Source organism: Xenopus laevis, chromosome 7S (assembly GCF_017654675.1).
Source record: "Xenopus laevis strain J_2021 chromosome 7S, Xenopus_laevis_v10.1, whole genome shotgun sequence".
In the NCBI taxonomy this organism is placed as follows: Eukaryota; Metazoa; Chordata; class Amphibia; order Anura; family Pipidae; genus Xenopus; species Xenopus laevis.
Genome location: NC_054384.1, coordinates 97,084,654 through 97,109,133, shown reverse-complemented (window position 1 = coordinate 97,109,133; position 24,480 = coordinate 97,084,654). Strand labels below are relative to the sequence as shown.

The 24,480-nt window shown below is 40.4% G+C and overlaps 1 protein-coding gene across 1 annotated transcript in view; it reads right to left on the bottom strand.

Moving 5' to 3' along the window:
- Window positions 1-3,072: 3,072 nt before the first annotated feature.
- The window catches only part of ric8a.S (RIC8 guanine nucleotide exchange factor A S homeolog), a gene marked incomplete at its 5' end in the record, with an annotated part of 40,545 nt that continues 19,137 nt past the window's right edge, over window positions 3,073-24,480 (bottom strand). Inside the window, 8 exon segments of the mRNA NM_001094881.1 lie at window positions 3,073-3,883; window positions 5,651-5,770; window positions 7,024-7,168; window positions 8,570-8,714; window positions 8,865-8,960; window positions 11,300-11,450; window positions 13,097-13,191; window positions 15,040-15,654. Coding sequence (NP_001088350.1) covers window positions 3,763-3,883; window positions 5,651-5,770; window positions 7,024-7,168; window positions 8,570-8,714; window positions 8,865-8,960; window positions 11,300-11,450; window positions 13,097-13,191; window positions 15,040-15,654 — 1,488 coding nt within the window. The 3' untranslated portion in view covers window positions 3,073-3,762.

The following is a 24,480-nucleotide window of genomic DNA, read 5'->3' as shown; positions in this document are numbered from 1 at the left end:
CAGCCAACTGCCCAAATGTTTGGAACACCAGGAAGTGGAGAAGTTGCTGACCAATTGATATCTTACAGTGGCCATACACGGGCAGATTAAAGCTGCCAATATCGGTCCTTTACACTGATTCAGCAGTTTATCTTCCCGTGTGTGGAGGCTCCCGACAGTTCCTCCCAATCAATATCAAGCCAAAAATCGGGCAAATATCAATCGGTCAAGTTTGATTTTTTCTGTGATCCAGGAGTGCATCGGCTAGTTGATTTGGTCCTGCAACCCGTCGGCAAACATTTTCAGCATTGTAATCCGATCGTTTGGCTCCAGGGCCGAACGTTCAGATTCATGTGATATCGCCCAGCCGTTAGTGGGCATATCGGGTTAAGATCCGCCATTTTGGCGGCCTTGCCAAACGAGCGGATCTAATAGTGTATGGCCACCTTTAAACAGGGACAGATAATCCTCCATCCACCAGGATCCCACGATTATCTGACTTAATGGTCTTCCAACTTGCCATACACAGCCAAATGGCTGAAATCAGCCCAACTGCCTAAAAGACTCGGCATACAAGACCAGCTTTAGAACGTCTTCATTACCATCTACAATGAGAGATCTAAAGCTCCCCATAGACCTGCAGATTTATATAAGATTTTTTTGTAATCATATGACCAAAGATATTGGTGCAAGAATTAGGGATGCACCGAATCCACTATTTTGGATTCGGCCGAACCACCAAATCCTTCGAGAAAGATTCGGCCGAATACCGAACCGAATCCTAATTTGCATATGCTAATTAGGGGTGGGAAGGGGTAAACATTTTTTCTGCCTTGTTTTGTGACAAAAAGTCACGCGATTTCCGTCCCTGCCCCTAATTTACATATGCAAATTAGGATTTGGTTCAGCAGGGCAGAAGGATTCGGCCGAATCCTGCTGAAAAAGGCCGAATCCCGGATTCGGTGCATCCCTAGCAAGAATCGTTTACAGCTACGATTTGTCCATCAGCCATTCAAGTGAAATCGTCCAGTAACAGCCCAAAACCCGGAAGAGGATGTGACGTTGATGCTTTCGTTTCAACTGCTTTTCAACTAACATGCACTCCCCACACATGCGCAGTTTACAAATTGTAAACAAACACAATCTGTCTGTTGTTTAGAGATGAAAATTTTCTACCCTTTATAATCAATTTACCAACCGATGTCGGGAGAAAAATCAGTAATTGTATGTTCGTTCATTGCACACCGACCTCCAAATAATTTGTCTAATTAGTTGGATTGCACTGAAATCGGTCGTTCATCAAAGAAAAAATCTTTGCATCTATGGGGAGCTTAATCCCAATCCCTGGGTCAATTTAAATATTTTATTCACAGTAAATCAGCTCTATGTAACTCAGTGTCATCTTTTCCTTCTATCTCTTCTCTAGGCCGGGGATCCCCAACCTTTTTTTTTACTTGTGACCCACATTCAAATGTAAAAAAAGTTGGAGAGCAACATGCAGTAAGCATGTATAGAATTCCTGGGTTCCAAATAAGGGCTGTGATTGGCTATTGGCACCCCTCTATGTGGACTGGCAGCCTACAGGAGACTCTGTTTGGCAGTAAACATGGTTTTTATACAACCAAATCTGTCTCCAAGCCTGGAATTCAAAATAAGCTCCTGCTTTGAGGCCACTGGGAGTAACATCCAAGGGGTTGGTGAGCAACTTGTTACTCATGCGCCACTGTTTGGGGATCACTTCTCCAGACCATCATTTCCCCCCAAACCTTCTCTTCTTCCATGGGCCACAGTTCAGTTTATATCTTTTCTCCCTCACATGCTCAGCTTAGCTTCTAACAACATCCCTGAGCACACTGGGCATGTGCAGTGCCACTGACACTCTGACAATGCTCTTACAAGATCAGAGGACAGGGAGCTGCTTTGAACAACTTTGAAGAAGACACAGATTATTATTTTTATAGGGCTGCTGAACCTCTGGGTCAGTACAGTAAGTTTAGTACGGCTTTTTTTTAAAGGAAAAAAACCCTAACTAAAGAAGAAGCTAGAAATGTTGTGGGTTTTTGGGTTTCAGAACCAGCCCAAGGCAACCACAGCCCTTTAGCAGTAAAGATCTGTATCTCCAAAGATGCCCCAGTAGCTCCCATTCTTCTTTTCTGCTGATTCATTGCTAATGCTCTGTGCTGCTGTCACTTACTGAGCTTAGGGACCCACTCACAATTTACAGTACAAATAGAATAGAAATGTCACAATATAAGGCTGATTAGTAATTAATACAGATAATTACTACGTCAGCTGAGAAACCAGTGCAATTACCACCAGAATGTAACAATCGCCCTGTAGCATCGGCTACAGAACCCACTGAGCATGTGAGTGTCACAGACACTTTCCAAGATGGTGACCCCCTGTGACAAGTTTGAAGTCCTGGATCATTGCTGCTATTGACAAGCTGAAACTTTAGGCTGGTGCAATAAGTTCAGTATATTAAATATGCCATTTGTAACCACATTCATTTTTAGGGTTTAGTCCTCTTTTAAACCCTATTCTTTTTAAGCCTCAAGTTCTCCTTTTTAATCCTTCCTCTAATCTCTAACCAGCACAGTCAGTCCTTAAGCAGCACCATCAGCTTTGTTGCTCTGATCGCTCCTGTCCTTCCATCCCCAGGATAGATATAAATCTGACTGACAATGACTAGGCTATAATCTGAATCCAGCCACAGTGACTGATCATTTTTCTGTCTGTTGTAGTTCCATAACAACAGGAATAATTGCCTAACCGTGGCCAATATACTGTACATCTTGCCTGTAATTTCTATATAAAGTGCCAACGAGGGCTCCACTGCACAACATACTGATATTTCTTCAAAGAGGCGCACTTTATTCCAAGTGGTTTCTTTTAATGATTAAAAGCAATAAAAATGAATAAATTATCACGGACACGTAAACGTTGTATAAGGACACAGTCTTTGGCTAGCACAACACACTGATAGATGGCAAGATGGAGTGTGTGACATGCCCACCAATTGGAGAATCTCTAAAAAGCCTTTACCTCCCCATCAGCAGTAAAGTCATATCTAGCAGGACACAGACCTAGAAGAAACTTGCAAGTTACCTTTATTAGGAATATGATAAAGATCGGATTCCTGTATCAGCCCACTTACAAAGAAGAGGGCGCTAAAAACCCAATATTCAGAACTTAAGCTAAACTTGGTATAATAAAACAGGAGCCATCTTGAATGTCTTCAAGGTCACTTCTTTGCTCTGACGTCATTATGGTCGTATCACCAGCATTTGTTTTACTTTATTCAGAAGGTAGTGACAATTCTTCCGTTCTCTGTATCGGTTCTATAATGCTTCATTTGTTCTAAGCATTGGTGCCCATTGAGATATTAAAATCTATATACTAAGAGTGTAATAAGGAAGCTCTATCCACCCGAGAACGGTTTGTGCAATAACTGCAGCAAAGTTTCTCTTGATTCTGCAGCTCATCAGCTATAAGCGCTCTATGTATAAGTGGGACAGAGACGGGTCTATCTATCTATACAGAGCACCTAGTACCCAAACTGGTATTAATTAAATCGCTAGCTCTTCACGTTTTGCACTGCTCGGATGCGCACAAAAAGGGCCCGATGTGTCCCTGTGACTTTTCTACAGCCGTGGGTCTCTGAGAAACATCTACAATATTCTAGATTATCTTGTGTTTTGTTTACGGTTTCTGTATAACAGTTTCGTGGTTCTCTCGTTCCAGCTCGGATCTTTGATTCCTCGTTTTTATTTTGGGATTTCTTTAGTCCGAGTCAGAATCCAGGTCTGAGGATTCCTGCCTCTGGAGCATCTTCTGTGCCGCTTCATCTAGAGGCCCCAGTCTACCATCAGAGGTCACCCCCATGGGCTGGATGATTTGTTCCCTGTTTCATTAAGAATCAAGACGGGAATATTATTTACCATTGCGAAATCTGAGTAAATGAAATTTGTCATGGGCAGTCATTCTGAATAGTATGAAATCATTTGCTAAATTTATCAGCATTACCGTAGTAACCTACTAAATTGTTTTAGTGTCTGTCCCAATTATTTTGTGGATGGAGGGCTTGTAGCATAATTTATAGCTAGTGGAGTTCTAGGGCCTTTTAAGTGTCAACCCAGCTAGTGGGGTTCAGAACACAGTTATTCTCAGTGCTGACGGAGAGTTTCGGAGCACTGTAATGGTCTGATTTATCAAAGGTCGAATTTCAAATTTATGTGAATTTTATTTTACTCTAATAAATTTGAATAAACTTGCAACCTGAATGGGAGTTTATTTAAGAAAAAATTAGAATGTCTAATATTCGATCGAATGGTGCCGACCTGAAAATTCGAATATGAATTGTACGAATCGAGTTTTCCTCCCAAAAAAAAACATGAATATCAGGAATTACAATTGTTCAATGGCCCTCTGCCATTGACTTGTAAATGAATTTGGCAGTTTTTAGGTGGCGTATGTTCTAATTAGAACTGTTTCCATGGTCGAGGTGTGATAAACCTCACATTCGAGTTTACATTCAAATGTCGAATGTGTGAATTTTGACACCAAAAATAACAATTATACAATTCAAATTTACTATTCGACCCTTAATAAATCTGCCCCTTAGTGTCTGGTTACTAGGGTATTTGGATACTAGCAACCAGGTTGCTGCTAAAATTCCAGACTGGAGAGCTGCTATACAAAAAAACAAAAAATCGATTCGAAAAAAATAAAAAAAAATAAAAAAGGAAAACCAACTGTATCAGAATATAACTCTTTATAATACACAAGAGCCACGAATGTCTATGATATCCTTATAAACGGTGACTAGTGATGTCATCAGTTATAAACGGTGAGTAGTGATGTCATTTTTGTCACGACTCCCTAAAACTTGTGTATTATAAAAAATAAAGTACCCCTTGTTGGAAAATATGAGGATATTAGAAGTAACCTTGGAGTTCCATGACCTGTATAAAAGCACTCGGCCTTCGGCCTCGTATTTATATAGTGAATAAAGTACCCCCCCCCCTTTTAAATTATAAGGATATTATAAGTTACCGATGAGTTTCATGGAACTCCGAGGTAGCTTCCAATATCCTCACATTTTGCAACTGGGGGTACTTTATTTATTATAATACACAAATTTCAGTGAGTCATGTGACAGAAATGAAATCAGAACTCACCGTTTATAACTGATGACATCAGAACTGACTGTTTATAAGGATATCATTTACAAGATATTCATGGCTTTTGTGTATTATATGGTCATGGAATTCCTCGGTTACTTATAATATCCTTATATTTTACAAGAAGGGGTACTTTATTCACTACATATTAAACAAAGGGATTGTTCACCTTTAAATTAACGGGCCCCAATTCTTATTAAAGTTAAAAAGACAAATAAGACTGATACAGACACTGAGATTAAGGGTGGTTTTGATTTAAAGGGAAGTGATGTAGGAAAAGCAGGAAAATGCTGCATCAGTGAAAGAGCAACTATTCCCTTTTGCATGATAATAAATGCAGCTTAGTAACGGAAATATGTCTGTGCCAGTTTTACGGTACAGCCTGTACTGTCCGAGAACATAAAAGGCTGGCTGTGCTAGTGCTGTGCTAATGCTGTGCTAATGATGTGCCTGAGGAATTTCCCATGGGTGGGAATATTGCAGTATACCTGGATAGCTTGTCAAACATATTAACTAGCTTCATGGCCTCATATTCTTTCTGTTCCTCTGTCATTCCATCCATAGGGTTGGGCTGCTTCTCTTCTACACGTCCTGTGACAGGGTTGATGCTGCAGGAAATAAGGAGAAATAATACAAAAATGAAAAATACACAAACATGCCTGGGATTTGGCTTTGAAAACCATTTCCATATCTTTTATTTTGTTTATATTTATTAACCTTCTCTTATCTCCTCCATATAGCTTTCCTGTTATTGGCAAATGTTTTGGTAACTCAGGTTTCTTTAAATTATGGCTGTGAATAACATACTTTTAAAAATATTAACCTTGTTGTAACCACTATCCACCAAACTGGGTAGGCTCACTTGATTTATAGTTAGTGTGGTCTGTTTAAGGGACCGGCAATTGCACTCTGATTATTTCAGAAAAACTTTCCCAGTTCTGAAAAGTAAAGTAAAGTATACCTGCATGATTTGCTAGACTGGGTGTACAGAACTTAGAGGACTATGGTCCATGCTATTATAAAGAGGGATTAACTAGGGAAGCATTCCTTTCATAAAGCCTTGTACACGTATAGAACAGGTTATCCAGAATGCTCGGGACATGGGTGTTTTCCAGGTAATGGATCTTTCCGTAATTTGGATCTTTATACTTTAAAGGAGAAGGAAAGGCTTGCAGCACTTGGGGTTTCCAAATGTTAGGCACCCCCAAGTGATTGTAGTTACTTACCTGAAACCTTGGGCTGGTGCTCCTATCAGCAGAAAACTGCACCGGCACGGGGTTATTCCAGCGAGCACCACGGAGCGATCCTCTTCCGTCTTCCTCTTTCTTCAAATTTCCCGGGGCAGACGCATGCATAGTTGAACGAAATAGCAGACTTTTTAGTTAAAGTTCGGCTTTTCCTTCTACTCCACATGCGCAGCCGTGCGAAGAAGGAGGAAGACGGAAGAAGATCACTCCGTGGTGCTCGCTGGAATAACCCCGTGCCGGTGCAGTTTTCTGCTAATAGGAGCACCAACCTGGGGTTTATGGCATTTCCAGAATTCTGAGCTTTCTGGAAAACGGATTTCCAGATAACGCCGCCAGGTTCTATTTTGGTGTGGAGCGTCCATATGGCTCTTTCACTATTGGGCCCAGTGCAGGTATTGCATGGTGCAGTTTAGGTAATAGTTACAGAATTGTGTAGAAGTTCAGATGAAGCAGAACTTATTTATGGTTGTGGCACACACATATACACACACACACACACACACACACATATATACACACACACACACACACATCTACACACACACACACACATATACACACACTCACACACTAACCTGTTTGCAATCCCTATATTGTGCTAGTAACCAACTCACTTGGCTTTGGCTTCTCTGTATTCTTCTGTATCTGTGTCGTCATCTTCTGAATAACACCCCTCTCCACGGCCACCCGCTAGAAGTCCTCGGGCAGCCAAAAGCCCAGCTGCATTGCCGTAGCCCGTGTACTTCACAAACCGGGACACTGTGTGCCAGGAGAAGAAAACGTACTTTAGTTTAGATACTACATTTTTTTATTAAAGTATATTGGAGATAGGTTTCGTTTTCATTAAAGAAAGTAAAAATGGGATTTTATATTTTTGCCTTTACATGTCCTTTAATTACTAATCAGCCTTATATTGTGACATTTCTATTCTATGTGTACTGTATATTGTGAGTGGGTCCCTAAGCTCAGTAAGTGACAGCAGCACAGAGCATGTGCAGTGAATCAGCAGAAAAGAAGATGGGGAGCTACTGGGGCATCTTTGGAGACACAGATCTTTACTGCTAAAGGGCTGTGGTTGCCTTGGGCTGGTACAGGAGCACAAAACATAATGTACAAAGTCTAATGCTTTAGTTAAGCTCCTTTACTGATCGGCAGCGGCAGCCATAAAGGCATGCTGGAAGAGAAAAGAAGCAGCTACAGAGGCAAAGGCCCCCCTGGAAGACTCGTGTGCCTCTCTTCTTTATATGTTGTTTAATCAGCCTATAGATAACTGTTCTGTTCTTTTATACTGTATGTGCACATGTGGGCGCAGCTTTGCTATATTGAATGATGCTGATGTACAGCAAGTGAAGTGTCGGTGCAGAGTAAACATCCCTATTATGGAACAATCTTATCTTGACTGTGACACAATGGAGTCTTTTGTGGGGCATACAGCTGCCAATATGAGTGGCGGCTGTGTTTGTGATAAGAAGGGGTTGGATGGTGTTTAGCAAGTGAGGGAATACAGGGTTATGGGAGATAGCTCATAGTACAAGTTGATCCAGGGACTAGTCAGATTGCCATTTTGGAGTCAGGAAGGATCAACTGGCAGTTAGGCAAGTTATATATAGACTTAAAGGTTGAACTTGAGGGATGTGTGTCTTTTTTTCAATGCTTTGTTACTATGTTGGGAATGGACAGCGTGTTGTTAGATCACCCAACAGCATCAAAAAGGCTCACTGCAATAGGCCACATTGCAAACCTGTTGCAGCTTCCCAACTGGTCATCAATGCAGATGGAGAGCATAACTATTGTTCACATCATTGCTGCCTGGCGATTGCATTCAAGGAACAAGAGCAAGGAATACATTTGCTTCAGATGTGAATGGCAGGTTGAACCAGGAAACAGAATGACCAGTTATGTAGGTGCAAACCCAAATTGAAAGTTCTTAAATTATATTATCAGTACAGGGGACCTGGAGCACCCCGTTTGGGGGGTGGAAGGAGGTTGGAGTCCTTGCTGGAGTTGGGGAGGAAAGGGGCCAGTGTGCAAGATTCCAGATTAAAGTTTACCTCTCATTTTTCTCTAAAATAAAATAGAAATACTTGAGATGAGAAGAAGACAATATGGAAAGCACTGCTCTGGCAGTATTTAGGCACCAGCGTCTAGTTTTCTGCTCACCATTCTCCTTGCAGAGGACGAAGAGAAACTCCGCAGCACAGTGTTTTACATCAGTGTCCACGTGAGTCATCAGACGTACCAGCTTGTTGCGCAGGGTATTCCCCACTTCCGGGCGGTTCTTTACATCCCGAAGAGGGGGAAGAACCTGTAAAAGCCATGAAGATTTTCATGAAAAAGAGGGAAAAAAACAATTTACCCTATGTGAATTTAGCACCACTCCTTTTTGGCTCCATGATTCTGGACTTTCCCTGACACACATCTACTGTATACATATATGAGCAATGAATAAACTCACCTTAGCACGAAGAAACTTCCTTGTCTCACGATGGACACGAGAACTTTCAGTGAGGAGGTTAAGAACTGGCGTCAGCATTTCCCGCAGCTTGTGACCCTGCAAAATAAACATTTTTCAGTGGGTAAATTTATTGGGAGCAACGTTATTACTAACATGACACCCTTTAGAGGGGTGGTTCTCCTTTAAATTAAATTTTAGTATTTTTTAAAATTGCCAATTCTAAGCAACTGTTCAATTGGTCTTTATTATTTATTTTTTTTATACATTTTGAATTACTTGTTCTCCTCTTTCCAGCTTTCAAATGGGGCTCACTGACCCCCCATCTAAAAAAACAAATGCACTGCAAGGCTACACATCTAGGGGCCCATTTACTTAGCTTGAGTAAAGGAATAGAGGAAAAAAACTTCGACCATCGAATGGGCTACTTCGACCTTTGATTCGAACTAAAAATCGGTCGACTATTCGACCATTCGATAGTCGAAGTACTGTCTCTTTAAGAAAAAACTTGGACCCCCTAGTTCGCCACCTAAAAGCTACCGAAGTCAATGTTAGTCTATGGGGAAGGTCCCCATAGGCTTTAGTAGCTTTTTTTGGTCGAAGAAAAATCGTTCGATCGATGGATTAAAATCCTTCGAATCGAACGATTCTAAGGATTTAATCGATCGAACGAATAGCGCTTCGACAGTCGAATATAGAGGGTTAATTAACCCTCGATATTCAACCTTTAGTAAATTTGCCCCTTATTGTTATTGCTACTTTTTAGTACTCATCTTTCTATTCAGGCCTCTCCTATTCATATTCCAGTCTCTTATTCAAATTAGTGCATGGTTGCTAGGGTAATTTGGACCCTAGCAACCAGATTGCTGAAACTGCAAACTGGAGAACTGCTGTATAAAAAACTCAACAACTCAAAAACCACAAATAATAAAAACCAATTGCATATCTCAGAATATCACTCTCTACATCATATTAAAAATTTATTTAAAGGTGAACAACCCCTTGAAAAGCCAACCACCTATAAAATGCACACACTACATGGCAGATAAGTCATTGGTCACTGTTTGCAGTGCATGGCTGCATATAACCCAGAGCATTCTGCATGTATATGAGCTGATCCGTCATCAGCCCTCGGGATTCTGCTGTTACTACATCTAATCTATAGGACGAGTTTTGTCCTGTTTGGTTAGTAACAGATGAAACATTTAATTTACATAGATATAATGTTATATTCATTTGACAAATTAAAATGAATGTTCTGCTCAGTCAGATGTTTTGCAATCTATTTGGAGCCCAGAGCACTATAATCATGTGTAAGAGGACCGTTGGGCACAGAGAAAAAGCCAGGCAAGATCTAAAGGTATGAACTTGGAGTTCACCATCCTAGGACTGCCCTACCCCAGAAATGTAAAAAAAAAAAAATTTTTTAGCTCAACACTTTGGTGGGATCATATTCCCCTATAAATAGGCTATATGGTTTATTTGGTTTGTCTTTGTTGCCAAGTGCTGTGTTCTAAAAGGGAGACGCCATTCCACCCCAGGTATGAGCAGTTTTAGGGATTCTGTCATGATTTTTATGATGTTGTTTTATTTCTAAATTACACTGTTTACGCTGCAAATAATTTACTCTACAATATAAAATTTCATTCCTGAACCAGCAAGTGTATTTTTTTAGTTGTAATATTGGTGTGTAGGTGCATCTCTGGTCATTTTGCCTGGTCATGTGCTTTCAGAAAGAGCCAGCACTTTAGGATGGAACTGCTTTCTGGCAGGCTGTTGTTTCTCCTACTCTATGTAACTGAATGTGTCGCAGTGGGACCTGGATTTTACTATTGAGTGCTGTTCTTAGATCTACCAGTCAGCTGTTATCTTGTGTTAGGGAGCTGTTATCTGGTTACCTTCCCACTGTTCTGTTGTTAGGCTGCTGGGGGGGGGAGACGGTGACATCACTCCAACTTGCAGTACAGCAGTAAAGAGTGACTGAAATTGATCAGAACACAAGTCACATAACTGGAGGCAGCTGGGAAACTGAGAATATGTCTAGCCCCATCTCAGATTTCAAAATTAAATATAAATAAAAATCTGTTTGCTCTTTTGAGAAATAGATTCAGTGTAGAATTCTATTGGAGCAGCACTATTAACTAATGCATTTGGGGAAAAAAAACCATTTTTTCCCATGACAGTTACCCTTTAGGGTCAGGGGGGATGGCAGTCAGATCGCCCCAAGTTTTCTTGTGAGGTGAGATTAGTCGCCTGAAAATGAGGCGATTTGTTGCCGGGTGACTAAATCTCCCCAAATCTTAGCGTGTGTCTCTGCCCTTAATGACAAAAGGAACTGAGAGGGAGAGCTAAAAGCAGACCAGACCTTACTGCAAATATGTGTTTATTACCACAGCATGTTTCAGCACCCCCCTTTATCAAGAGTATCTAGCACTGACCCTGTCCAACCTCCTGTCTAGGAACTGAAGAAGGACCTCCACCGTATCCATGTTCATGCCCATGTACTCCACCGAGCCTTGCTCTACTTTGGGCGTCAGCAGCACATCCAGACACATGAGTGGCAGGTTCACCAGCAGATTCACAGTGTGCCTATGAGATACAGGAAAAATATTCCAATCACTTAAAACACACTCTAGGGAAAATAGGTTTCTCATATAGACATATAAATGTTACCTCAAAACGATTCAACAGCTTAATATAGACCCCCCAGGGTACACGTTAAAGCAGGGTTTCTGGGGTTCAACATGTATTCTACATCCTCTTAAAGGAGTTAATTTAACTTGTAGTATGTTATAGAATGCCTAATTCTAAACAACATTTCAATTGCTCTTCCTTATATTTTTTTTACAGTTTTTGAATTATTTTCCTTCTTCTTCTGACTCTTTCCAGCTTTCAAATGGGGGTCACTGACCCCATCTAAAAAACAAATGCTCTGTAAGGCTACACATGTATTGTTATTGCTACTTTTTATTACTCCTCTTTCTATTCAGGCCTCTCTATTCATATTCCAGTCTCTTGTTCAAATTAGTGCATGGTTGCTAGGGTCATTTGGACCCTAGCAACCAGATTGCTAAACTTGCAAACTGCAGAGCTGCTGAACAAAAAGCTTCATATCTCAGAAACCACAAATAATAAAAAATGAAAACTAATTGTAAATTGTCTCAGACTCTCTACATCACACTAAAAGATAATTTAAAGGTGAACAACCCTTTTAACTCATAACAGTATACATAAGGTGTATCGTTCAGCCACTGCCTAGTAAGGTGAACATGAAAGTATTCTTTCCAAATCTTATATAACAGAGGATTGATACCCCCCACCAAAAAGAACTGTTTTGTATAAAGAAAAAAAAAATATAATTGTAAACAACTCTCCAATACACATTCATGTATTCCCTGCACTGTTGGTTCTGACTACCTGTATCATTACAACAATGTGGCAGCCATCAACTCTCCTCCAGGCAAGATTTCAGTACCCACAATGCCTTGTACATACACACTTGTAAAGAAGGAGAATAACAGAACTAAATTAAAGGGATACTGTCATGGGAAAAAATGTTTTTTAATAGTGCTGCTCCAGCAGAATTCTGCACTGAAAGCCGAGATTTCACTGCAGATTTTTTTATATTTAATTTTGAAATCTGACATGTTATGAGTTAGACATATTGCCAATTTCCCAGCTGCCCCCAGTCATGTGCTCTGATGTTTAAACCTGGTTTCCAGGAGAACAAATAGATATACTGCTTGAATCTTACTCTTACTGGATTCCAAGCTCTCAGACTCGGAGAGATTGCAAAACTGTCTTAAAGTCTAAGTCCTAGCTGCAGTGATTGTGTAGTGGTCAGTTATTTATTAGATCACTTGCTCCTTTATTTTAATGCTGAAAACAACAAAATCATGCTGTCTGGCAGAGAGGAAATCCTAATCGCTGGAATCTATGAGATAATGACACATGCTCACTCAACCCAACAGTTTTCTACGATTAATTGCTCCTGTTAGATTCTGCATCATTGGAATACATTTATAAATAAAAAAGGTTTATAAAGCGTACTCTACAATCCGGTGTATTTTTGATAGCAATGACTGCCCTTTTTTAAAGCACATGTTTTGTGCAGATCACCAGAATCAAATATGCCGCAAGAATTAACCTTCTGCATCAAAACAAGACAGCAGAAGATTATAAAAGAATTGGTCTGGTTTTGGAAGGTTTCTTAGAAAGATCCCGTTTTAACTTACCCATGAAACTCTTCTGTTCTGTCTTCCCCATCGCTCTGTCTCAGTAAGCAGTGCCTAAGAATAGCTGCTAGGTGGCGATAAAGAGCTGCATCTTCCTGTAAAGAACAGATGAGATCCAGAGTGTAGGTAAAGGGAGCAACAGGTCTGGCCATTTTTAGGGTCAGGGCACACAGGCAGATTTGGGGAGATTAGTCGCCCGGCGGCAAATCTCCTCTTCTTCGGGGCGACTAATCTCCCCAAACTGCCTCCCCTGCCGGTTAAAATGTAAATAGCAAGCGGGATGCCACTCAGAGCGATTCATTTTCCCAAGTCGCTCGATGTTGCCTCACGAGGAAACCCGGCGAATCTGCCTGTGTGCCCTGACCCTTAGAAAGTATTTAAGACCCTATACATCAAGCAGGCCACGGGCCAAACATTATTTGAGGACCTTGTTGTTTATATAAAATAGGGCTGTCCAACCTATAGCCTTTCAGGGGTTGTTAAACTGCAAATCCCAGTTTCCCAACAAGAGCTGTAGTTTAAAAAAATCTGAATGATTGTCCATCGTTTCTACATATTGAGTTATTCAGGGAATATTGTACCACCTGTTGTTAAAAATAAGGATACAAGAAGTCACTGAGGGGTTCCATGACATATAAATTCATAAGTGGCTTTATACTAGGGATGCAACGAATCCACTATTTTGGATTCAGCCAAACCGCTGAATCCTTCGGCCGAATACTGAACCGAATCCTAATTTACATATGCAAATTAGGGGTGGGAAGGAGAACACAGTTTTGACTTCCTTGTTTTGTGACAAAAAGTCACACAATTTTCCTCCCAGCCCCTAATTTGCATATGCAAATTGGGATTCGGATCGGCCGGGCAGAAGGATTTGGCCGAATTGTGCTGAAAAAGGCAGAATCCCGAACCGAATCCTAGTGCATCCCTACTTTATACTGGTCATTAGACTGCATGGCGGATCTAATCACATCCTCATAATTAACTGCATGGTGTGTTATTTTTAATTATACACACTCTGTGATAATTGATGTCACACAAATGACATCACTAGGACGCAATTAGAACTGGTGGCATCATTACACTGCTGGCGGGCAGGAAATACTTTAACCTTTTTTTGTTTTACCCGTGAGCCCTATTCAAATGTAAAAGGGGTTAGGGAGCAACACAAGCATGAAAAAAGTCCCTATGAGTATGAAATGAGTGCTGTGATTTTCCCCTATACGAACTGGCAGTCTACAGGAGGCTCTATTTGGCAGTACACCTAGGGGGTTATTTATCAAAATCCGAAAATAGAGTATTTTCTGAATACTACTCTGACTAAATCAATATGGGTTTTTTCCCCCTTATTTGTCAATGCATTGTTCCAAAAATTTCCTGTGTGGAGAAAAAAAATTGTACGAATTTTTTGGATTTTCCACGCGATTTTTTTAAAATTTTGCATGGAAACCATATAATCTACACATTATTGCACTAAACCCAGCACAGATCAGGATATCTTAAAAATGTAAATGGGACATCTGCCATTGACTTCTACATGAACTCGGCAGGTCTGAGTTGGAGTACTTTTTTTAATTAGACTTTTAACACCTTCAGGGTTTAAAATTCCGAAAAAAAATCAAGTTTTTTTTACCCCCTACTAAAAATTCGGATTTTATAGTAAAAAGCATACGGATTTTAAGTCAGGAATTCAAAAATAAGCACCTGCTTTGAAACCACTGAGAGCAACAAGAAAGGGATTGGTAAGTAACATATTGCTTGTGAGTCACTGGTTGGGGGATCACTGGTTGGGGGATCACTGGTTGGGGGATCACTGGTTGGGGGATCACTGGTTGGGGACCATTGGTTGGAGATCACTGGTTGGGGATCACTGCATTAGAGTTTGTGATGCCTTTGTCAGTGTAAGCAATGGGGAAAAGCCCACTAGACCTGATCTTACTTACTTCATCTACTTCCCTGCGGCTGATATCAAACGTGATATTGAAAAGGGTCTTCAGGATTTCCATCACCCTCTCTGTTTCTTCTTTGCCCAGAGGTGGAGCAAGATGATCTGTTACAACCTCATATATATCAGACCACTTCAGAGCTAGGGTGCTCTCTAAAGCGTCGGTTAGGAGACTGACTCCCCGGAGCTCTTGGGCGAGCTGCCTCCTCATATCCACGCTGAGAGCTGTAAGCAGGAACAGCAGCCGGAGATCAAAGAACTTGCTCTCGTGGGATGAGCGGGTTTCGTTGTACAGCTTGAGCCTGCGAGCGAGACCGCACACCAGTCGCAGGTCCTTAGCCACCTCCTGGGCCTCCACGCTGTTGTATATAATATTGCACAGACCTTTTAAAGCTTCTACAGCACTTTCCCCATCTGGGATGCACGGCATCTCCATCTCCTCAGAGTAGTCCAAACCCGCATACTGGGCCAGGGTTTGTATGGCTGAGCGACCGGTGAATGGGGACAGGGCATATTTATCCCGGGATAGGATGCGGATGGTTTCCAGGCAGGCTATCTGGCAGGAGGGCTGCAAGTCCCGGTTTAGGAAACTAATCACCAACTCTCCAAGTTTCTAAAACAGAGAAGAGAAGCCACATTAAAGGAAAACTTTACCCCCAAAATTAATACTTAAGCACCAGATAGTTGACATCATATTAAGTGGCATATTAAAGAATCTTACCAAACTGGAATATATATTTAAGTAAATATTGCCCTTTTACATCTCTTGCCTTGAACCACCATTTGTGATGGTCTGTGTGCTGCCTCAGAGATCACCTGACCAGAAATACTGCAGCTCTAACTGTAACAGGAAGAAGTGTGCAAGCAAAAAACAGATCTCTCAATTGATGCCATACCTGAAAGAGGAGTTTGTCTTAAAGGAAAACTATACCCCCAAAATGAATACTTGAGCAACACATAGATTATATTATATTAAGTGGCAAATTAAAGAATCTTATCAAACTGGAATATATATTTAAGTAAATATTGCCCTTTAACATCTCTTGCCTTGAACCACCATTTAGTGATGGTCTGTGTGCTGCCTCAGAGATCACCTGACCAGAAATACTTCAACTCTAACTGTAACAGGAAGTGTGGAAGCAAAAGACACAACTCTGTCTGTTAATTGGCTCATGTGACCTAACATGTATGGTTTGTTTGTGTGCACCGTGAATCCTAGGATCCCAGGGGGGGGGCCGTTTTTTTTTTTTTTTTTTTGAAATGACAATTTTCTACTTATCATTACCCAATGGCACATACTACTAAAAAAGTATATTATTATGAAAATGGTATGAGCTGTTTTATGCAATATCTTTTTAAAGAGACCTACATTGTTTGGGGGGTATAGTTTTCCTTTAAATCCATGGTCCACAGTGGAAATAGCTCCAAAATGAAACCTTAGTGATCATTCCCCTTTTATCAAGCAACACAAGTGTGTCTTTACTGTTGCAGGGTAGAGACCACATAAGAGAGGATTAGTCCCCTTCCCTTGGTCCCCATTCTGTAAACAAGATAATCTATGAGCTTCTGTGTTTCTATTGACTGCCAGAGGCAGATGGTGCTTGTAAAGAATTATTGATTTGGAAGAGACTAATGGTGCACAGGCTGTTCTCCCTCTCTCTCGAGTAGAGAAACACAGAGGGCTGTAACCAGGCTCAGCAATTAGGGGATGTATTACATTTATATTTAAAAGACTTCACACGTTGTTCTTCTCTATTGGGCTCAATTATAAAACTGGGCAATATGCAAAAACGGTGCAAAGCAGGGCTGCCAGCGCAAATGAGAATCCTTGGATTGTGTGCCAGATGTTAAAGGAGAACTATCGCAAAAATGAGAATTTAAAATAAGCTTCATCAGAAACTTTAAAAATACAATCAATTAAATATTCTGCATAGTTTCTGAAATAATCAAGTTTATATTCACTATTCCTCTCTCTTCATACAGCAGTTGGGTGTCAGATATTCATTGACAGTTAGATCCAATATATCTTATAGGGGGGCTCCTTTTGCCTGGAAGATGTATTAAAGCTCACTCTATTAAAATCACAGACATCATGTCTCTCTACATGCAGAATTTGTGCTAAAGGCAGTTATTTTGTTTGTACTGGAATCAGTTATTTGATTGAGCTCTAATACATCTGCTAGGAAAGGAAGCCCCCTCCCCTATAAAATATATTGGATCTAACTGTCAATGAATATCTGACACCCAACTGCTGCATGAAGACAGAATGAAGAGAAACAGATGCTGAGAGAGGAATAATGAAGATAAACAAGGTTATTTCAGAAAGGATGCAGAATTGTTAATGGATTGCCCTTAGAAAGTTTCTTCTTTCGGTATGATGAAGCTTATATTAAATTTTAGCTATAGTTCCCCCTTAAATACCAGGTCCCTTGGCCTGACCATGTTCTCAGTACAGGATGCCCAAAATAAAGGACATGTCTCCAGAGGATTGTAACAAGACTGCACTGAATGGCTGAAGGTAAAGCATGGTTTTACCAGCGTTAACTCTGTAATAAGCAATTGTGTCCAATTCTGCATATGGACTGATTTGTATTGTGAGAATAAATTTATTATTGGGTCAAATCCAGAAACCACAAATTCAGGGCAAACACACAAGACAGGTTGGAAAAGGTTGGGCCTGTAATGTCATGCATGACATAAAACAAAATAACTCAGAAACATGATAAAGGGAAGGAACACGCTATATGAATGCACAAAATGGTACAGTGGAGAACTGCACGCCCCAATACTTAGGGCCCCTGCACAGGCACCCCTCCATAACCTTGCGTCCCAAAATGGCAGGGGTCGTAGCTCAGGAATCCCTCCTAAATTTCATACATTCTTCTCCCTTAAAGGAGAACTAAACCCTAAAAATAATTGCGGCTAAAAATGCCATATTTTATATACTGAACTTATTGCACCAGCCTAAAGTTTCAGCTTGTCAATAGCAGCAATGATCCAGGACTTCAAACTTGTCACAGGGGGTCACCATCTTGGAAAGTGTCTGTGACACTCACATGCTCAGTGGGCTCTGAGCAGCTGTTGAGAAGCTAAGCTTAGGGGTTGTCGCAAAATATCACTCAGAAAATGAGGTTGGCCTGGAATATAAGATGATGCTACAGGTCTGATTATTAAATTCTGATGCTTATTGCACTGGTTTCTGTGCTGCCATGTAGTAATTATCTGTATTAATTAATTAATAATCAGCCTTATATTGTGACATTTCTGTACTGTATATTGTGAGTGGGTCCCTAAGCTCAGTAAGTGACCGCAGCACAGAGCATGTGCAGTGAATCAGCAGAAAAGAAGATGGGGAGCTACTGGGGCATCTTTGGAGACACAGATCTTTATTGATAAAGGGCTGTGGTTGCCTGGGGCTGGTACAAAAACCCAAAACATAATATACAACATTCCTAGCCTACTTCTTTAGTTAGGCTTTAGTTCTCCTTTAAGATGGGTGTCGCAGCCTTCCTGCGCATCTTTAACTTCTTCCTTATCTCACCTGCCGCTGTTTGACATCGGGATCCTCCGAGTTATCAGAATCATAGTCTGAGTCGGACTTTGGAACCCAATCCCGGAATTTCGTTTTCTTGAACTGAAAGCATGGTGGGGTAAAAGGGGAATGAAAATGCAAAAAGAAAAAGAAGAAGAAACAACATGGCCGTCATGAACAAATGACTCCAGAGAGTAACATACGAGTGGTGAAGGGGGTAACACTAATTGAGCAAGGTGCAACAACATAAAGGACGATGGGATTATTAGCAGATATGGATCAAACACAAGGGGGCAGCATGAATTCCCAATGTGAAACGCCAGGACCCAAGATACAGACTTTCCAATATATTATAAGCATATACATAATGGATAAGTCCTTGAAACCGAAAATTCTGGCAAATTCCTGAACTAGTTTTCAGGATATTTGCATTTTTTTACACTCCTAATATCATCAACCTAAAACAACAGCACCACCTGCTGGTCATTTTAGATAATCTGATTTACCCTAACAAACTTAAAGCCTTGTCTACAATACACACAAAGAAAACTGATGGAATCCTTGCAGGAGGTCATTTCTGCCAATGATCTACAACCTATAAAGCAACATTTCTGCTAAAACCCATTGGCTAAAGCATTTGATACAGTGCCACACATAAGGTTACTGGTTAAATTAAGGAATGTTGGCCTGGAACATAGTATTTGTACCTGGATAGAGAACTGGCTAAAAGATAGACTACAAAGAGTGGTGGTAAATGGAACATTTTCTAATTGGACCAGTGTTGTTAGTGGAGTACCGCAGGACTCTGTACTAGGTCCCTTGCTTTTCAACTTGTTTATTAATGACCTGGAGGTGGGCATTGAAAGTACTGTTTCTATTTTTGCAGATGATACTAAATTGTGCAGAACTATAGGTTCCATGCAGGATGCTGCCACTTTGCAAAGTGATTTGTCTAAACTGGAAAACTGGGCAGCAAACTGGAAAATGAGGTTCAATGTTGATAAATGCAAGGTTATGCACTTTGGCAAAAATAATATAAATGCAAGTTATACACTAAATGGCAGTGTGTTGGGAGTTTCCTTAAATGAAAAGGATCTAGGGGTCTTTGTAGATAACACGTTGTCTAATTCTGGGCAGTGTCATTCTGTGGCTACTAAAGCAAATAAAGTTCTGTCTTGCATAAAAAAGGGCATTAACTCAAGGGATGAAAACATAATTATGCCTCTTTATAGGTCCCTGGTAAGGCCTCATCTGGAGTATGCAGTGCAGTTTTGGACTCCAGTCCTTAAGAGGGATATAAATGAGCTGGAGAGAGTGCAGAGACTAAGTGCAACTAAACTGGTTAGAGGGAGGGAAGACTTAAATTATGAGGGTAGATTGTCAAGATTGGGATTGTTTTCAACAAAGGCGCTTGCGAGGGGACGATTACACTTTACGAGTACATTAGAGGACATTATAGACAAATAGCAGGGGACCTTTTTACCCATAAAGTGGATCACCGTACCAGAGGCCTCCCCTTCAGACTAGAAGAAAAGAACTTTCATTTGAAGCAACGTAGGGGGTTCTTCACAGTCAGGACAGTGAGGTTGTGGAATACACTGCCGGGTGATGTTGTGATGCTGATTCAGTTAATGACTATAAGAATGGCTTGGATAATTTTTTGGACAGACATAATATCAAAGGCTATTGTGATACTAAACTCTATAGTTAGTATAGATATGGGTATATAGAATTTAATTAAAAGTAGGGAGGGGTGTGTGTATGGATGCTGGGTTTTCATTTGGAGGGGTTGAACTTGATGGACTTTGTCTTTTTTCAACCCAATTTAACTATGTAACTATGTAACTATGTAACTATGTAACTATGTAACTATGGATATATAGCAATGCCATAGTCTTAAAAATCCAAACTAAAGGAAACTATGGCAGAAGACCTAACTGCCTCAAAATGAGAATATTTTTTAATATGCAGATACTTTTACCCTTTTATAAAAAAAATGGATAATTTCCCAAAAGAAATAAATCTTTGTTTTTTTAGTAGGAAACCTACTTTTTGCCATCATACAACTATAGCACCAATATATTTAGCAACACTACAACAGGATGTTTTATCAAACGTGCATGGTGAGTTAATCCTGGGATTAATGTCTTTCTGACTTTTAGAGAAAGCTGCTGAGAATGAAAAAAAGAAAAGAAAATCAGAAAATAACAAATGTGGTCAGAGAAGCATTCAAAGTTACGTAGACATCACTTTTTGGGGGTTTACAACTGCTTTAAATTGTGTTTTCTGATATTTGTATCACATGACATAAAGGTAATGCCATTACAGTAATCAGCAACTTACACTTGTGTCTTAAACCCATGTTTTGTGAATGAAACCCTTGAGTCATGTAACTTCAGCTGCCTGACTGTTAACGGTCGTTTCGAAGTCGCCCGAAGTTTCCTCGTGGGGCGACTCTGGAAAACGAATTGCGGCGTGTGCCATTCCGCCGGCGATTTACATTTTAGCCGGCGGGAAGGCAGTTCAGGGAAATTAGTCGCCAACGAAGAAGAGGATATTTGTCCCCGGGCGACTAATCTCCCCGAATCTGCCTGTGTGCCCTGACCCTAAAGGGGATGCAAAGCCATAAATACAATTGTGCCTAATGAAAGAAAATCATGTTCCAAACAACTTTCCCATATACATTCATTTAACACTTTCAGTGGTTCGAAAGTGATTTTGTAAATGTAAATGCAACTGAAAGGAGTGTCTGTCTGCGCCTTTCTGAAGTGCTACAATGTAGCAGAAGTCAGCCTTGCATGCATCTCCCCAGCTGCTACATTATTTCAGAAGTCAGAACCAAGTGGGCAGAGAACTGAAATGGACTAAACAATCCCATTTGGCCTGGAGCTATTTGCTTCATTTGAATATTACCTCACTTATACAATATTTCGCATCATATATTTTATTTCCACTTTTAATGCGGCTTGCCATGGTTTATTGATTCACTGCTACGTCTATGATGCTGGCAGTCTTTTAAAAAGTGGGTGGTTCTTCATATTCAGTGTTAAAATTTAGCATAAAAAAAAGAATACATATTCAACTTTAGTGCAGTTTAGGCGAGTCTAGGATTCTCATTGGCTGGCAAAAGTACGGTAATACCGCAAATAAAGATGACCACCAATTTTCTAATGTTCAATTGCAGAGCTGTTCCGAGGAACTCAGAGGATTGCTGTTAAAGTTTTAAAGGGAAAGCAAACTCAAAAGTGAAACAAACCTGTGAAAAAGAATGCAATTTCTGAAGCCATGTTGCTAGGGTCACTAAGCCTAGCAACTGTTAGACCAAAAGAAGATTAGGAAAGGGTTTTTAAGCAGCCAGTTAAAACCTACCGAGGCCAATGTTACCCTATGGGGAAGGTCTTGCTAACACTTTCTGATCGAAGGATAATCGTTCGATCGATGGATTATTCCTTCGATCGTTCGATCGAACGAATTGTGCAAAATCCTTCGACTTCGATATTCGAAGTCGAAGGATTTTAATCCGCAGTCGAATATCGAGGGTTAATTAACCCTCGATATTCGACCCTAGGTAAATGTGCCCCATAGTGTTAGCGATGTCAGCACTTACAGTGCCACAGGGCTATATAGCAATAGGAACAGCTGCAGTAAAATAAAGGATAAGTAAAGGTCCCTTCATCCCAAATACACCACCCACACATATGGCTGCTTCACTCCCTGTCAGATAGACTTCCGGGTTCTGGTTTTATAGTCTCGTGTATGCTTGCCCCGCCCCTTTTGTGACATCATTGTGACGTCATCGGCGGGGCGGGTCTATTCAAAGACCCCCGGAAGCGGGTGCGGGCGGCGTGGGTCGTAGCAGGGCGGGTTAGGGAAACCCTGAACCGCACATCACTAGTTCAGATGCTCCTGGACCACTGAGCTGCCAGACTGAGACACCAGAGACACGAACATTAAACTTTAATTTGGACAACCAGTAGAAAATAAAAATGGAAAGCAATTGAAAAAATTTATTTCTGGTGAACAATCTGAAAACAACTGAACAGAAACAAAAGTGTTTTGGAAGGTGAAAAACCCCTTTAAGCAGGGGCGTAACTACAGAGGAAGCAGACCCTGAGGCTGCAGGGGGGCCCAGGAGGTATAGGGGACCCATGAGGACCTAAATAATGAGAAATTTCAACATATATTGGTAATAAAAAGACAAACTCTGGTTATGTTGCAGGCCCTAAAATTAATTTGCTGTGGGGCCCAGTAACATCTCGTTACGCCACTGCCTTTATGTGAAATTATTTTTGGTTCCTAATGGTTAATTTTTAGTATGTTATAGAATGACCAATTCTAATCAACTTTTCAATTGATCATTACTTTTTTTTTATAGTTTTAGAATGATTTGCCTTTTTCTTCTAACGTTTGCAAGCTTTCAAATGGGGGTCACTGACCCCATCTAAAACAAATGCTCTGTAAGGCTACAAATGTATTGTTATAGCTACTTTTTATGACTCATCTTTCTATTGAGGCCTCTCCTATTCATATTCCAGTTTCTTATTCAAATAAATGCATGGTTGCTACAGTAATGTGGACCCTAGCAACCAGATGGCTGAAATTGCAAATTGGAGAACTGCTGAATAAAAAGCTAAATAACTCAAAAAAACACAAATAATAAAAAATGAAAACCAATTGCAAATTGTCTCAGAATATCACGCTCTACATTATACTAAAGATTAACTCAAATGTGAACAACCCCTTTAAGAATCCCTGATCAACATAATAACCAATATATGTAACACATAATGCCTTCACACCATCACTACCATAGATATACTATTCTCACAGGGGAAATACTATGCACAGCAGGATAAGCTGGAAGAAGAAGCCAGAGACTAAGGGAAGGAGCATTATGTGGGAGGAGTGCAAGCTTTTGGTCCAACTACTCTAATGTTACCTCTTCCAATTCTCTGCGCTGCAGTTGATATAGAGAAAGAAACTAAATGAAAGTGGGTAGAAAATGAACAAAAAAAACAGATATTGCTGAAGGCATGACAATGTACCCAGTGATAAACTGCTGCATGGCTTATTATTGCAATGGCTGTCTCATAAAAAGTGACAACAATTTGGCTCTGCAACTTCTTCTTCATCTTGGAGTAACGTCTCAAATTAATACAGGTATGGTATCCATTATCCGGAAACCTGTTATCCAGAAAGCTCAGAATTACGTTAAGTCATTTTTACTACATTTTATCCAAATAATCTACATTTTTTAAAAATGATTTCATTTTTCTCTGTAATAATAAAACAGTACCTTGTACTTGATCCAAACTAAGATATAATTAATCCTTATTGGAAGCAGAACCAGCCTATTGAGCTTATTTAATGTCTACATGGTTTTCTAGTAGACTTATGCTATGAAGATCCAAATTACAGAAAGATATGTTATCCGGAAAGCCCCATGACCCAAGTCTTCTGGATAACAGGTCCCATTCCTGTACCAGGAATAATAATTGTCTGTGAAAGTTCTCATTCATCCAGATCATGGTATATCTATAGTAACAAGACAAATCAACTGGACTGGTTATATCTACAGCAAGTCCAGTTGACTTGTCTTATTACTATAGATCAGGGATCCTCAATCTTGTTTACCCGTGAGCCACATTCAAATGTAAAAAAAGTTGGGGAGCAACACAAGCATGAAAAAGTTCCTGGGGGAGCCAAATATGGGCTGTGATTGGCTATGTGGCAGCCTACAGGAGGCTCTGTTTAGCAGTACACCTGGTTTTTATTTAACTAAAACTTTTCTTTTGGTCAGGGATTCAAGATTAAGCACCTGCTTTAAGGCCACTGGGAGCAACATCCAATGGGTTGGAGAGCAACATGTTGCTCACGAGCCAATAGTTGGGGACCACTGCTATAGAT